Consider the following 15,529-nt stretch of genomic DNA (forward strand, 5'->3'; position numbering starts at 1 on the left):
CTGCAAGAATAAGACTGAAAACCAGAGGCAGAGGCTTAAGTCCAAATCCTGAGAACACCAGAGATCTCCTGTTCCAGAGAACATTAATTGATAGGTGCTCATCAAATGCCTCCATACATACACTGAAACCAGGCACCACCCAAGGGTCAACAAGTTTCAGAGAAAGACATACCATGCAAATTCTCCAGCAACACAGGAGAATAGCCCTGAGCTTCAGTATGCAGGCTGTCCAAAGCCACTCCAAACCCATTGACATCTCAAACTCATTACTGGACACTTCACTGCACTCCAGAGAGAAGAAATCCAGTTCCACCCACCAGAACACCGACACAAGCTTCCCTAACCAGGAAACCTTGACAAGTCACCCGTCCAACCCCACACACAGTGAGGAAACTACATACTAAAGAGAATTCCACAAACTGTCAGAAGACGGAAAAGCCACCCCAAGCACAGCAATATAAGCACGATGAAGAGGCAGAGAAATACCCAGCAAGTAAAGAACAGGATAAATGCTCACCAACACAAACAAAAGAGGAAGATATAGGGAACCTACCTGATAAAGAATTTCGAATTTTAATTGTGAAAATGATTCAAAATCTGGAAAACAAAATGGAGTTACAGATAAACTGGAGAAAAGGATTGAGAAGATGCAAGAAAGGTTTAATAAGGAATTAGAGGAAATAAAAAAGAGTCAGGATACAATGAATAATAAGCCATTCCAGTACCAGTACTCTTGCCTAGAAAATCCATGGATGGAGCAGCCTGGTAGGCTGCAGTCTGTGGGGTCGCTAAGGATCGGACACGACTGAGCGACTTCACTTTCACACATAGAGAAGGAAATGGCAACCCACTCCAGTGTTCTTGCTTGGAGAATCCCAGGGACGGGAGAGCCTGGTGGGCTTCCATCTATGGGGTCACACAGAGTCGGACACGACTGAAGTGACTTAGCAGCAGCACAATGAATAATGCAATAGATGAGATCAGAAACACTCTCGAGGGAACAAACAGAATAACGGAGGCAGAAGACAGGATAGGCGAGCTAGAAGATAGAATTGTAGAAATAAATGAAACAGAGAGGGAAAAAGAAAAACGAATTAAAAGAAATGAGGACAATATTAGAGGCCTCTGGGACGTTAAATGCCCCAACATTCGAATCATAGGAGTCCCAGAAGAAGACAAAAAGACCATGAGAGAATACTTGGGGAGATAATAGTTGAAAATTTCCCTGAAATGGGGAAGGAAATAATCACCCAAGTCCAAGAAACCCAGGGAGTCCCTAACAGGATAAACCCAAGGTAAAATACTCCAAGACACAAATTAATCAAATTAACAAAGGTCAAACACAAAGAACAAATATTAAAAGCAGCAAGGGAAAAGCAACAAATAACACACAAGGGGATTCCCATAAGGATAACAGCTGATCTTTCAACAGAAACTCTTCAGGCCAGGAGGGAATGGCAAGACATACTTCAAGTGATGAAAGAAGGTAACCTACAGCCCAGATTACTATACCCAGCAAGGATCTCATTCAAATATGAAGGAGAAATCAAAATCTTTACAGACAAGCAAAAGCTGAGAGAATTCAGCATCACCAAACTAGCTCTCCGACAAATACTAAAGGATCTTCTCTAGACAGGAAACACAGAAAGGGTATATAAACTCGAACCCAAAACAATAAAGAAAATGGCAACGGGATCATACTTATCAATAATCACCTTAAACGTAAATGGGTTGAATGCCCCAACCAAAAGACAAAGGCTGGCTGAATGGATACAAAAACAAGACCCCCATATATATTGTCTACAAGAGACCCACCTCAAAACGAGGGACACATACAGACTGAAAGTGAAGGGCTGGAAAAAGATATTCCATGCAAATAGAGACCAAAAGAAAGCAGGAGTAGCAATACTCATATCAGATAAAATAGATTTTAAAACAAAGGCTGTGAAAACGGACAAAGAAGGAAACTACATAATGATCAAAGGATCAATCCGAGAAGAAGATGTAACAATTATAAATATTTATGCACCCAACATAGGAGCACCGTAATATGAAAGACAATTACTAACAAGTATGAAAGGGGAAATTAACAACAACGCAATAATAGTGGGAGACTTTAATACCCCGCTCACACCTATGGATAGATCAACTAAACAGAAATTTAACAAGGAAACACAAACTTTAAATGATACAATAGACCAGTTAGACCTAATAGATCTCTATAAGACATTTCACCCCAAAACAATGAATTTCACCTTTTTCTCAAGCGCACACGGAACCTTTTCCAGGATAGATCACATCCTGGGCCATAAATCTAGCCTTGGTAAATTCAAAAAAATTGAAATCATTCCAAAAGCATCTTTTCTGACCACAGTGCAGTAAGATTAGATCTCAATTACAGGAGAAAAATATTAAAAATGCCAACATATGGAGGCTGAACAACACGCTGCTAAATAACGAACAAATCATAGAAGAAATCAAAAGAGAAATCAAAATATGCATAGAAATGAATGTAAATGAAAACACAACAACCACAAACCTCTGGGACACTGTAAAAGCAGTGCTAAGGGGAAGGTTCATAGCAATACAGGCACACCTCAAGAAACAAGAAAAAAATTAAATAACCTAACTCTACATCTAAAGAAACTAGAAAAGGAAGAAATGAAGACCCCCAGGGTTAGTAGAAGGAAAGAAATCGTAAAAATTAGGGCAGAAATAAATGCAAAAGAAACAAAAGAGACCATAGCAAAAATCAACAAAGCCAAAAGCTGGTTCTTTGAGAAGGTAAATAAAATTGACAAACCACTAGCCAGACTCATCAAGAAACAAAGGGAGAAGAACCAAATCAATAAAATTAGAAATGAAAATGGAGAGATCACAACCAACAACACAGAAATACAAAGGATTATTAGAGAATACTATCAGCAATTATATGCCAATAAAATGGACAACTTGGAAGAAATGGACAAATTCTTAGAAAAGTACAACTTTCCAAAACTGAACCGGGAAGAAATAGAAAATCTTAACAGACGCATCACAAGCATGGGAATAGAAGCTGTAATCAGAAACCTTCCAGCAAACAAAAGCCCAGGTCCAGACGGCTTCACAGCTGAATTCTACCAAAAATTTAGAGAAGAGGTAACACCTATTCTACTCAAACTCTTCCAGAAAATTGCTGAGGAAGGGAAACTTCCAAACTCATTCTATGAGGCCACCATCACCCTAATCCCCAAACCTGATAAAGATCCCACAGAAAAACAAAACTACAGGCCAATATCACCGATGAACATAGATGCAAAAATCCTTAACAAAATTCTAGCAACCAGAATTCAACAACACATTAAGAAGATCATACATCATTACCAAGTGGGCTTTATCCCAGGAATGCAAGGATTCTTCAATATCCGCAAATCAATCAGCGTAATACACCACATTAACAAACTGAAACATAAAAATCATATGATTATCTCAATAGATGCAGAGAAAGCCTTCGACAAAATTCAACATCCATTTATGAAAAAAACCCTCCAGAAAGTGGGAATAGAAGGGACATACCTCAACATAATAAAAGCTATATATGACAGACCCACAGCAAGCATTATCCTCAATGGTGAAAACTGAAAGCATTTCCCCTAAAGTCAGGAACAAGACAAGGGTGCCCACTCTTACCACTACTGTTCAACATAGTTCTGGAAGTTTTGGCCACAGCAATCAGAGCAGAAAAAGACATAAAAGGAATCCAAATTGGAAAAGAAGTAAAACTTTCACTGTTTGCTGATGACATGATCCTCTACACAGAAAACCCTAAAGACTCTACCAGAAAACTACTAGAGCTAATCAGTGAATACAGTAAAGTTGCAGGATATAAAATCAACACACAGAAATCCCTTGCATTCCTATACACTAATAATGAGAAAATAGATAAATTAAGGAAACTATTCCATTCACTGTTGCAACGAAAAAAATTAAATACTTAGGAATATATCTACCTAAAGAAACAAAAGACTTGTACATAGAAAACTATAAAACACTAGTGAAAGTAATCAAAGAGGACACTAATAGATGGAGAAATATACCATGTTCGTGGATTGGAAGAATATTGTTAAAATGAGTATACTACCCAAAGTAATATATACATTCAATGCAATCCCTATCAAGCTACCAACGATATTTTTCACAGAGCTAGAACAAATAATCTCACAATTTGTATGGAAATACAAAGAACCTAGAATAGCCAAATCAGTCTTGAGGAAGAAGAATGGAACTGGGGGAATCAACCTGCCGGACTTCAGGCTCTACTACAAAGCCACAGTCATCAAGACAGTATGGTACTGGCATAAAGACAGAAATATAGATCAATGGAACAAAATAGAAAGCCCAGAGATAAATCCACGCACCTATGGACACCTTATCTTTGACAAAGGAGGCACAAATATGAAATGGACAAAAGACAGTCACTTTAACAAGTGGTGCTGGGAAAACTGGTCAGCCACTTGTAAAAGAATGAAACTAGAACACTTCCTAACACCATACACAAAAATAAACTCAAAATGGATTAAAGATCTAAATGTAAGACCAGAAAGTATAAAACTCCTAGAGGAGAACAAGGCAAAACACTCTCCGACATAAATCACAGCAGGATCCTCCAAGACCCACCTCCCAGAATATTGGAAATAAAAGCAAAAATAAACAAATGGGACCTAATTAAAATCAAAAGCTTCTGCACAGCAAAGGAAACTCTAAGCAAGGTGAAAAGACAGCCTTCAGAATGGGAGAAAATAATAGCAAATGAAGTAACTGATAAAGGATTAATCTCCAAAATATACAAGCAGCTCCTGCAGCTCAATTCCAGAAAAATAAGTGACCCAATCAAAAAATGGGCCAAAGAACTAAACAGACATTTCTCCAAAGAAGACATACAGATGGCTAACAAACACATGAAAAAATGCTCAACATCCCTCATAATCAGAGAAATGCAAATCAAAACCACAATGAGATACCATTTCACACCAGTCAGAATGGCTGCTATCCAAAAGTCTACATGCAATAAATGCTGGAGAGGGTGTGGAGAAAAGGGAACCCTCTTACACTGTTGGTGGGAATGCAAACTCCACACTGGAGAAGTGTGGAGATTTCTCAAAAAACTGGAAATAGAACTGCCATATGATCCAGCAATTGCACTCCTGGGCATCCACACCGAGGAAACCAGAATTGAAAGAAATACATGTACTCCAGTGTTCATTGCAGCACTGTTTATAACAGCGAGGACATGGAAGCAACCTAGATGTCCATCTGCAGACAAATGGACAAGAAAGCTTTGGTACATATACACAATGGAGTATTATTCAGCCATCAAAAAGAATACATTTGAATCAGTTCTAATGAGGTGGATGAAATTGGAGCCTATTATACAGAGTGAAGTAAGCCAGAAAGAAGAACACCAATACAGTATCAGTTCAGTTCAGTTGCTCAGTCGTGTCCGACTCTCCGCGACCCCATGAATTACAGCACGCCAGGCCTCCCTGTCCATCACCAACTCCCGGAGTACACTCAAACTCATGTCCACAGAGTCGGTGATGCCAATACAGTATACTAATGCATATATATGGAATTTAGAAAGATGGTAACATTAACCCTGTATATGAGACAGCAAAAGAGACACAGGTGTATAGAACAGTCTTTGGGACTCTGTGGGAGAGGATGAGGCTGGGATGATTTGGGAGAATGGCATTGAAACATGTATATTAGCATATGTGAAACGAATAACCAATCCAGGTTAAATGCATGATACAGGATGCTCGGGGTTGGTGCATGGGGATGACCTGGAGGGAGGATATGAGGAGGAGGGAGGTGGGAGGGGGGTTCAAGAAGGGGAACACAAGTACACCCGGGGCGGATTCATGTCAATGTATGGCAAAACCAATCAATATAATATTGTAAAGTAATTAGCCTCCAATTAAAAAAAATAAAATAAAAAGCCCATATGATCAGTTAAAAAATAAAAAATAAAGTAAATGTGTCATCACACAAGGAAGTATTCCAGCCCTCAGGTTAGTTCATATTTCTTCCAGTGTTCGGCTTAAAGTAAGGGAACAGCATGAAAGAACTGGTGCTGACTGGAAGATGGCAGGTGCTAAACTTGATTTCTTATCAGGGTTTTACTCTTTTCTTCAAGCAACCTGAACTGTGCTTGCATCTTTTGTCTGTATGATCTGCTTTCTAGATAAATCCATTCCCCCATGCATTTGCTTTCACTCCTGTGTAACTGCTTTTTTCTTTGGGTCTCTTCCTACCACCTCCACGCTCCTTCCTTTTACTCCTCCATTGCTAAGAGTTCTGAGCTTTAGTGTTTGTTTTTCTGTGTACGTACTTAGGCACTTTCTTATATTTTTAACTTATAGAACTTACTGAAATATATTCTTCAATCTGAATTATAGACCCACTTTTTAGAATGGACCAAAAGAATATGAAGGTCATTTTAATTAAAGATTATCTAAATGTATTTGCTTCCATTCTACATTCTTGCTTTGATTATGCTAATACATGTGTAACTTTTGATAATATACACTTGAACTTTATTCATTAATTTCTGTCATGCTGAGAGTTATTTTTAATTAGGACTACTGAACTCCGGGAGTTGGTGATGGACAGGGAGGCCTGGCGTGCTGTGATTCATGGGGTCGCAAAGAGTCGGACACAACTGAGTGACTGAACTGAACTGAGATTTGTATTTCTGGTTTTTAAAACTGCAACATTTGCAAATAGTATTGAAAAAATTTGAACACTAAATTTACATAGGATTTAGGAAGTTAATACATAATTTTCTGTTTGCCAGAAATTAATTATAGTGATTTGGGGGGAAGGTTTTTGTAAACTAATAAGATATTTTGATTGTCACCAAAAAATGGCACAGTGTGGTTCAACTTAAAAGTGAGATTACAAGTTTAATTAAGGTAGATATTTTATTTAGAGTTCATGTTATTTCTTTGAAGATGTTGCTTCAAAGGCTTGTTCTTACATAAGTGTAAATTACAAGTATTGGCAAGAAACTAAAGACCTTAGGCCTTAAATTAGTTTATTTTTACCTTCTTATTTGATTTTTATATATATAAATAATTGAAGCTAATATAATTTATAATTGTCAGTTTTATTGAAAACTTAATTTTTTTCAGGAATATTATTGGTAACTCTGAGAAAATCATACTTGATAGATTCCCAGCATTTCATAAATAGCCATAATTACATTTAATTAAAGAAAAAGAAGTTCTGAAAAATGAGCTCTGAATCCTAACAAGTGCTCTGTAATGGAATGTTTTATCTAAGTATTAATGATTTTCTTCAAATCCTCTTCTTTTACCCACCAGCCAGGCCCACAACTCCTCTTTCTGTGGGCACCATTGTCCCACCTCCAAGGCCCGCTTCCAGACCAAAGCTCACTTCAGGCAGACTCTGCGGGATTAACGAAATAGTATGTACTTAGTTTTCTTTTTCATCATAACTGTTTTGATTTAATATGCAAATGATATTTTTCTATATGTTCCTTTACTGCTAAATCCTTGGCATTTTCTACTCAAGTCTTCACAGTACAGAAAAATTTTCCCTGCTTTACTTCATCTTTTACTTGCCTGTTTAATTGCCAGAATTAAATTTCTAAGTGTCAAGCTTAATCTTTTCCCCTGATACACATCTGCAGTGTTACTCCATTATCCATGTATTGAATGTTTTAGCTGAAGTAAAGCAGAACAGATTGAAGGAAAGAAGACTAGTTTGGGAGAGTCTGACTCCGAATAGAACCCAAATAACTGGGGACAGAAACAGAGTCTTCCACTGCTTTGTATCTAGTACCCGTGATTTGACATATAGTAGGCACTAAATAAATACTTAATTCACATAATAAGGAAAGGGTTGTTTTTAACTAAGCTCAGTATTCCATATTTTAAAAATGAAACACCTCAGGAAGTGTTGCTAATGTATTATTGGAACAGTTAGGAATTTGGAAGGAAAAAATCCATTCACCAAGTAAAAGATAAATGAATTAGAATCATATTTTTTGTATTTGTTTTTAACCAGAAAACTGGGAAGACAATAGAGTTAAGATTTTTCTCCTCTGAATGGGGTAAACTTTTCTCAGTGAGGAGACATTACAATGAATTATAAGGAAAATGTAGACAGATTTATAAATGCCAAAATTGAAGCAATATTTAGGAAGAAAATACTTGCTTCAAATGAAAAAAAAGAGATAGTGAAAGCTCAGATAATACTAAGACCTCCTCGAACTGAATCAGGCAAAGCTAATATAGATAGCTTGTAAGACAGAAATGCCAGTTTTGTTTTTATCTATAGAATTAGCTAAAAATTTTTAAAGTTTATATTATTTTTCCTTCTTTTAAGGTTCATCTATTCATTGCTGGCAAGAGTGCAGAAAAATATTCTCTTATATTACAATAGGCAATAGGGTAAAGTGAGTTACCCAGATGGGAGGCAGTTTGGCACTATGTATGAAAAGCTTTCATACTGTTTAATAATTTAACTTCTGAGAATCTAAAGTACTCTTTTTAAAATACAGAAAAAGTTTTATATACAAAGATTCTCTTGACAGGATTATTTTAAAATAGCTTTTTCAGCTCTATGGCATGTAATTGTGAGTTTTAAGAAACATAATAAATTTGGTTTATTAATAGTATATAACTGGGGGGTTGTTTGAGCATTTTGGTAAATGACATTTTGTTTTTAAGCCCAGGCCATTCAGCCCACCTGTAACTTCTAATACCAGCCCACCTCCTGCTGCTCCATTAGCGCGGGCAGAAAGTTCTTCCTCTATCTCATCTTCTGCTTCACTAAGTGCTGCCAATACTCCAACTGTAGGTAAGTAAATATCACAGATTACATGCAAAAGTTAGCGTCCAAAATATGATCAGCTTGATTGATGGTAGTAAAGTTTTAATATTTGACATTTTGGTTTTTTGGAAACACATCTGGCATTATCAAACTAATAATGATAGTTCCTTTTTGTTTTCACATTTTATATTATCTGAATAGAGAATTTTAATCATGATTAACACTGTTAAGAATACATAAAATTTATAAACTTTTGACCAATATAAATATAGTTGAAGGCAGAATATGATGCAGTACTTTCTACTGTGAATTAATATTTGCATTCCTAAAAAAATTTGTTTTAAAAAGCAGTTGGCTCTGAAAGAAAGAGGGCTTTGTGCTTGCAGTGTGATCGTTGGACCTGCAGCATCTGTCTGTATCACCTGGGAACTTAATAGAAATGCAGTCCTTTTAAGCTGGAAACTCTGGAGTGGGGCTAGCAGTCCTTGAATAGGCCTTCCAGGCAATTCTGATGCATGTTAAGTTTCAGAATCCCAACTCTAATTAAGCTGATGTAATTATACCCAATTTGATTCATCAAAACTCAGGAGAAATGCATCTTCCGTGTGTATCCATTATAAAAATGGCATGAGTGGCACAGGCTGAGAGGAGTGATTTGATTTCTAAATGTCTGAACATGGTGTTACTATTTTATTTTATGTACCTTTGTGAGCATGCGGTTTTTCCCATGTTCTAACTTTATGTAAATAATATATTCAGTAAGTATTTCTGTTTGCTGTAACAGGCGCTTTCTTTTTGTATTTTCTTTGCATATGTGGTTTCCTTACTTTTTATTTCCATAGAATCTGTGTTTTAGTGATAAAGAACGTAGATGGGTCCTGTTAGAAATCAAGCAGGTCTGAGTTACCAAAATTGCTTTAGTCCTTTCCCATTACCTTGATAATTCATAAGGTTTTCTGTTTGTAAAGGAAACTTTAATTTTGATTAAGTTGGAAAATATTTGTTTATAGTTTTAGCCAGTGCTGGCAATAGGAGAATCACAGTAGGTGGCGTTGACGGCACAGGCATGCAGGATGTAATGTGGACTTTGTCCAGAGTTTCTTTAAATCCATCTAAAATGTTGGCTCGCTTTATTGTGATATTTATTCAGCTCTCTGTTCAGATTTAAGTTTTTGATTCTTCTTGTTCTTGAAAGTATTTTCCTGCAATATTTTGTTTTATTTAAATATGATAGAAGATGATAATTTGATTGGGACACTCTCTGAAATTGAAAAGCACTGTGAAACTTCACAAGGTATTGTATCGAAAGCAGATGTATGTGTTGACTAATGATCCTAAAGTATATCTAAAATACTGTTACCCAGTTTTTCCTTTTCCAGCAATGTATGGTGTTTAAGAAATCAAGAATAACTCTAAGGTTTAACTATCTCAATTTTGTACTAATTATGTCCAGTTTCTGTACAGGATCTATTGATGATACTGGATAAATTATAAAAATATATAGTATTTTTGCATTATCTTCCATCTCCCTGCTCTTCTTTCCTCTCTATTAAGATATAACAATAAATATTACCTCTGGGGCTATCAGAAGCAGAGAAAAAGTGATTAGGAAAGAACCAGAAAGAATATATCAGTGTAAAGAAAACCATAAAGACATCCAAAGCAAAGGCTATTATACAAAAACCACTCATACAGTGAGCTGAAGTTAGTGGCACAGAGACAGGAAGTAGTTGGGATTAAGCACCTGTTTTTCACTTCTGAGCTGAGAGGAATTCCACAGAAATATATTCATTGATTGTTACAAAGGTAGATACTCTTTATTTCGGCTGTCTCTGCATTTTCAAAACACATACAGTGTTTAAATATGCAACAGTTAAGTCAGAGTTAGAATGCATTTTATCCTTAAAAAGAATATCCAAGGAATTATTTCTATACAGTGAGTTATTCTGAATAATACAGTACACATTTAGACTTTTTAGGGACTTAAGTACATATTTCCTATGTCAAACATTTTAAGTATGCATATACAATATGGTCTTGGGAACAAAAATGGAAAATACAAAGGAGGATATGCAAAAATGTTAAGTAGATTTTGAGTTTTTTCCCTGACTCTCCCAATACTTTTTCCTTCTCACCAGTATTTCAATAACAGGCTTTACAATTTATGGGGAAACTATTTCAAGAACTCTCATTTTATATGGCCAAATTGGATAATTGAAAAGAATAACTTGGTAGGTTCTTTTGATTTTTAATGTCAGAGCAGTAGCAGACAATGTTACCCCTGACTGTGTGTAAATACTCACTTGTGTAGATTGTTTAAGGGAAAAGATTTATTCCATATTTAGGAAAATACAATTTTCTCTAATAAAAGATTACTATAGCCTTCCTCTTTCTCTGAAAATATGCTTTCCTGAATTTCTAGTGACTCTAGTTTAAACAATATATTTTTAAACAATTGAACTAATTTAGATTTACAGTGAAATTTTCCACTGCATGAACATGTGTTTGCATAGTTATAATCACATATCCTAGAAACTACTGCCTCTTGATCAAGCCCTTCATTAAATTATCTCTCGCCTCATCTTGAATCACTGTCAAGTCATTTGTATCTTCAATCCAGGATTCACTGTGTTCAGTGATCTTGCAGAATGAAAAACGTAATCATGTTTCTTTTAAACATTTTCAGTGGCTTTTAGTGCCAGAAGGATAAAATTAAAGGTCCTCCATGTCCTGTCTGGGTCATAAACACTTCTTCAGACACATTTTCATGTCCTTTCATCACTCAGCCTATCAACCACAAAGTATGTTTCTGATTTGCAAAAAAAACTATTTGTGGTTCAAAAAGGCACCATTTCTTCCATGCCTCTTTGGCAAAGTGTCTGGCATATATTAGTGCTTAGTAAATAGTAGCTGTTGTGATTTTGTGAATACATTTTAATACTGAGTTTATTTTCGTATGAAATTTTAAGTTGTCTTGTTAGGGAGGATTTACTTTCCCAGTGACCTAGAAATAGCAGTTCCTGTTTCCCTGTATTTTTAATCACTGAGCCCTTTTTTTAAATTATGAAGAACCTTCTAAATCAGAATTCGTCAAAATCTTTAACATTACAAAATCTTCCTGTCCCCTAAAGGTAACAAAAGCTCTTTCTCATTGTTTGTGGGATACTAAGTTTAGTTGCAAGGCAAAGAAAACTGATTTTTGTCAGAATTAATATTCTAGGTATAACGAAGTAACTCACATTGAAATAAAAACATTTGGTGACTGTGAACATTGTATAATGTTTACATAACAAAAACATACATTCAAATTTCAGAGGTATGTGTTGATCTAGGTTATTTTTTTAAGAATGAATAATTACTCTATTGACTTATTTTTACAAAATTGCATCATAAATCATATGTTAAAAGAAATGTTCCACTTTCCAACCAGTAACAATAATGGTAAGGCATAAATGAGAAGAGTACATTTGTAAAGAAAAAAAAAGGTAGTGCACTATTTGACCCACTCCAGTGTTCTTGCCTAGAGAATCCCAGGGACGGGGGAGCCTGGTTGGCTGCCATCTATGGGGTCACACAGAGTCGAACACGACTGAAGTGATGCAGCAGCAGCATGCACTATTTGAAGGGATTTTTCTGTCATGAAGTAAACCAGATACTTTGTTTAGGTTTTTAAAATACACATGCGTTGAATTTGTTTACATTTTGTTATGCTTTCAAAACATGTATGATTTGTCTCTTAAAGGTATCTTACTAAGTGAACTTTATGTCATGAATGTTACACCCAAATTATGTTATTAGTCATATTTCAAGGAAAGACATTATGGGAATATAGTACAAGCATTAGACAAAGAAGAGGCAGAAGAGAATTCCAGCAGCCCACTCCAGTGTTCTTGCCTGGAAAATCCCATGGACAGAGGATCCTGGCGGGCTGTAATCCGTAGGGTCGCAAAGACTCAGATATGACTGAGCCTGTGCGTGCGTGCACACGCACACACACACACATGCGCAATGATAAGTAGTACTTGATCATAGTACATTGCTCATTTAGAAGTACCTAATGGATAGAGATACCCTAAGAAGAAAAATCTCAGGGTAGAACCTGAGAGAATTTAATATCTGAATGGTTTTGAAGCCATATTTAATAACTTCAGCTCTTTATGTGAAGAGCTTTTTCCCCGCTGACATTCCTTAACCCAACCGTTCTGTGTCATTCCATTAAAAGTCAGTGTGACATGTTTTCCTGACTTTTTATTTGTCCAATTTGTTTTATGCTCTGTTTTTTAACCAGATTTATACTTGGGGCATCTTTGAAACCAGTAATAGAGTTAATTGTGACAAGCTAACATTTTTACTCTACTCTGTCTTGGTATTCAATAAATATCTTTCTATAGGATTAACAAATAACTTGTGTTTATTCTAGGTGTGTCACGAGGTCCCAGTCCTGTCAGCCTTGGAAATCAAGACACCCTGCCTGTGGCAATTGCCCTCACAGAATCTGTTAATGCCTACTTTAAAGGGGCAGATCCCACCAAGTTAGTTTTTAAAAGATGTGTGTGTGTGTGTGTTGCAGGGAACAGGGGACTTGGTGGTAAATTTTGAGAGTTATCTTTTGATTGTCTATAGGCTAGGGTTTTCTATTACTTGTTTCCTTGCTTTTTGCTACCAACTATAGTCATTTAGAGATTGTCTTTCAGATGTTAGAAACCACTATAATGAGTAGTGTTGGCTTTCTTCTAGTTTATGTACCTTTTTGGCCAGGTTTTATGACCAATGTGACACATTGTTGTTTAACACATCTGTAGAACAGGATTGTGGCAGCTGACCTAGATGGGGATAGAACTTGAATCTTCGCTAATGTATATCTTTGGTGAAAGTGTGATTTTTGCAAGAACGACCTACAGTGTATATGTATTTATAGCAGACTCATGAAGGATTAGTTTAACCTCTTTTAAGAAAATGATCTTTGGGTAAATGATCACTCTTATTTTTCATGTATAACATTCATTCATTAAGTAGTTTAGTGCATAATATGTGTAAGACTATTATAAGTTTGCATTGTTGTGAAAGTTTATTAGTTTTCTCTTGAGATAATGTAAGATCTGCAGAGAATTTTTGTTTACTGAAGTATCCTCAGCACTTATAACAGAGTCTTACACGTGGTAAGCATGCAAATATTTCATGAATTAATGTGTGTTGAATGAATAATGTTACTTATGAAAAGTAGAGGTATTGATAATATGCTGTGAAGAAAAACCAATTTAAGGGGATAAACAGTTAACAAAAGTCAGCTACTATTTTAGATAAAATGATCAGAGAAAACTTTTTGAGGTTGATTTAAGTAGATTTGTGAAAGACATTGAGGGAAGAGCAAGCCATGCACATAACTTGTGTGAAGGGCATTCCAGGAGGTATAAGGGACTGAGGTAGAAGCACACTTGAAATACTCAAGAAACAGCAGAAAGAACCATGTCACTGAGTAGAAGTAAACAAAGAGGATGGTAGTCACGACAAGTCCACAGATGCAACAGATCGAGTTGGGTATTGCGGACCATGATAACGCAGTTGGAAGTCATTCCGGGTGAGGTGGGAAGCACGACCAGTCCACAGACGGAACAGATTGAGTTGGGTATTGCGGACCATGATAACACGGTTGGAAGTCATTCCGGAAGCAAGGCGAGACTTTGGGTAGAGAAGTGATGAGGTTGCTAACCTATCGTTCTGAAGTAGCACTCTGCCTGCTCTATGGAGAGTAAACTAGAAGGAGCCAGAGTAGATGCAGAGAAAGGGTTAACCACTGAAGTCCAGGTGAGAGATGATGGTTATTTGTATAAGGGTATTAGCAGAGGAGATAGTGAATGGTAATGGGAATTTTGAATATATTTTGAAAAGAGAGCTGTCAAGATTGTTGAGGGTGTAGATTGCTAAATTTGAAGTACTTATTCTAAGACAACTTAGTGGAGATGTTGATGATAGTTGAATACATGATTCTGGAGTTAGGGAGATAGGTTCAGATTAGAGAGAAAATATTTGGAAGTTATTAGTTTGTACATGACACTTTAAACTGGGGGCATTAGGATGTAAAGAAGAGACCTGATGAGAACTAAGTCCTGGCCCCTCCAGTGTTTAAAAATAGGAAGCTAAGAATGATGAGCAGTGGAGTTTGGGACAGCAAGCAATATGAGAGGTGAGGAGAGAACCAGTAGAGCAGTGTCCCAGAAACTGTGAATAAACCCTTTCATGAAAACAGGCGTCAGGTCAAGAAAAACTGATGATTGACATTATAGAGGTCTCTAATGACCTTCACAGGAGCAACTCTAGTAGACTGGTGGAGATGAAAGCCTGCTTCAGGGGAGCTCAGGAGCAGATGATGCAAATACACATAGCTGTATTCAGAGAGAGCAAGTGTTAGGCACTTCTCACAGGATAGTTTGCTCTAAGTAGAAGTAGAGGAAGCAGGCGGTAGCAGGAGAGAAATCAGAGGAGGCTTTTATTAATTTTAGTTTTTGTGTTTTTTAAAGATAATAGGCATTTCAGTATGCATGTGGGAAAAATTAATAATTTATGGAAAAAACTGAACCTGCAGGAAAGGGGACAATTGCATGAGTGAAATTCTTCAGTATGAGATGTGCTTCAGGACAGAAGTGGTAGGATTAACCTTAGGTGCATAGACTTATTATCTGTTGAAATAGGA

The 15,529-nt window shown here is 36.4% G+C and overlaps 1 protein-coding gene across 2 annotated transcripts in view; it reads left to right on the plus strand.

Moving 5' to 3' along the window:
* Positions 1-15,529, plus strand: part of FCHO2 (FCH and mu domain containing endocytic adaptor 2) — a 140,321-nt gene that overhangs the window by 103,563 nt on the left and 21,229 nt on the right. For both annotated transcript variants that reach the window (XM_088827750.1, XM_088827749.1), the window contains 3 exons: positions 7,365-7,468; positions 8,736-8,865; positions 13,259-13,370. In XM_088827750.1, the coding sequence (XP_088683876.1) occupies positions 7,365-7,468; positions 8,736-8,865; positions 13,259-13,370 (346 nt within the window). The remainder of the gene's footprint in view (positions 1-7,364; positions 7,469-8,735; positions 8,866-13,258; positions 13,371-15,529) is intronic.

Source organism: Moschus berezovskii, chromosome 18, assembly GCF_049115385.1.
Source record: "Moschus berezovskii isolate FMDL1 chromosome 18, NW_MosBer_1.0, whole genome shotgun sequence".
NCBI lineage: Eukaryota > Metazoa > Chordata > Mammalia > Artiodactyla > Moschidae > Moschus > Moschus berezovskii.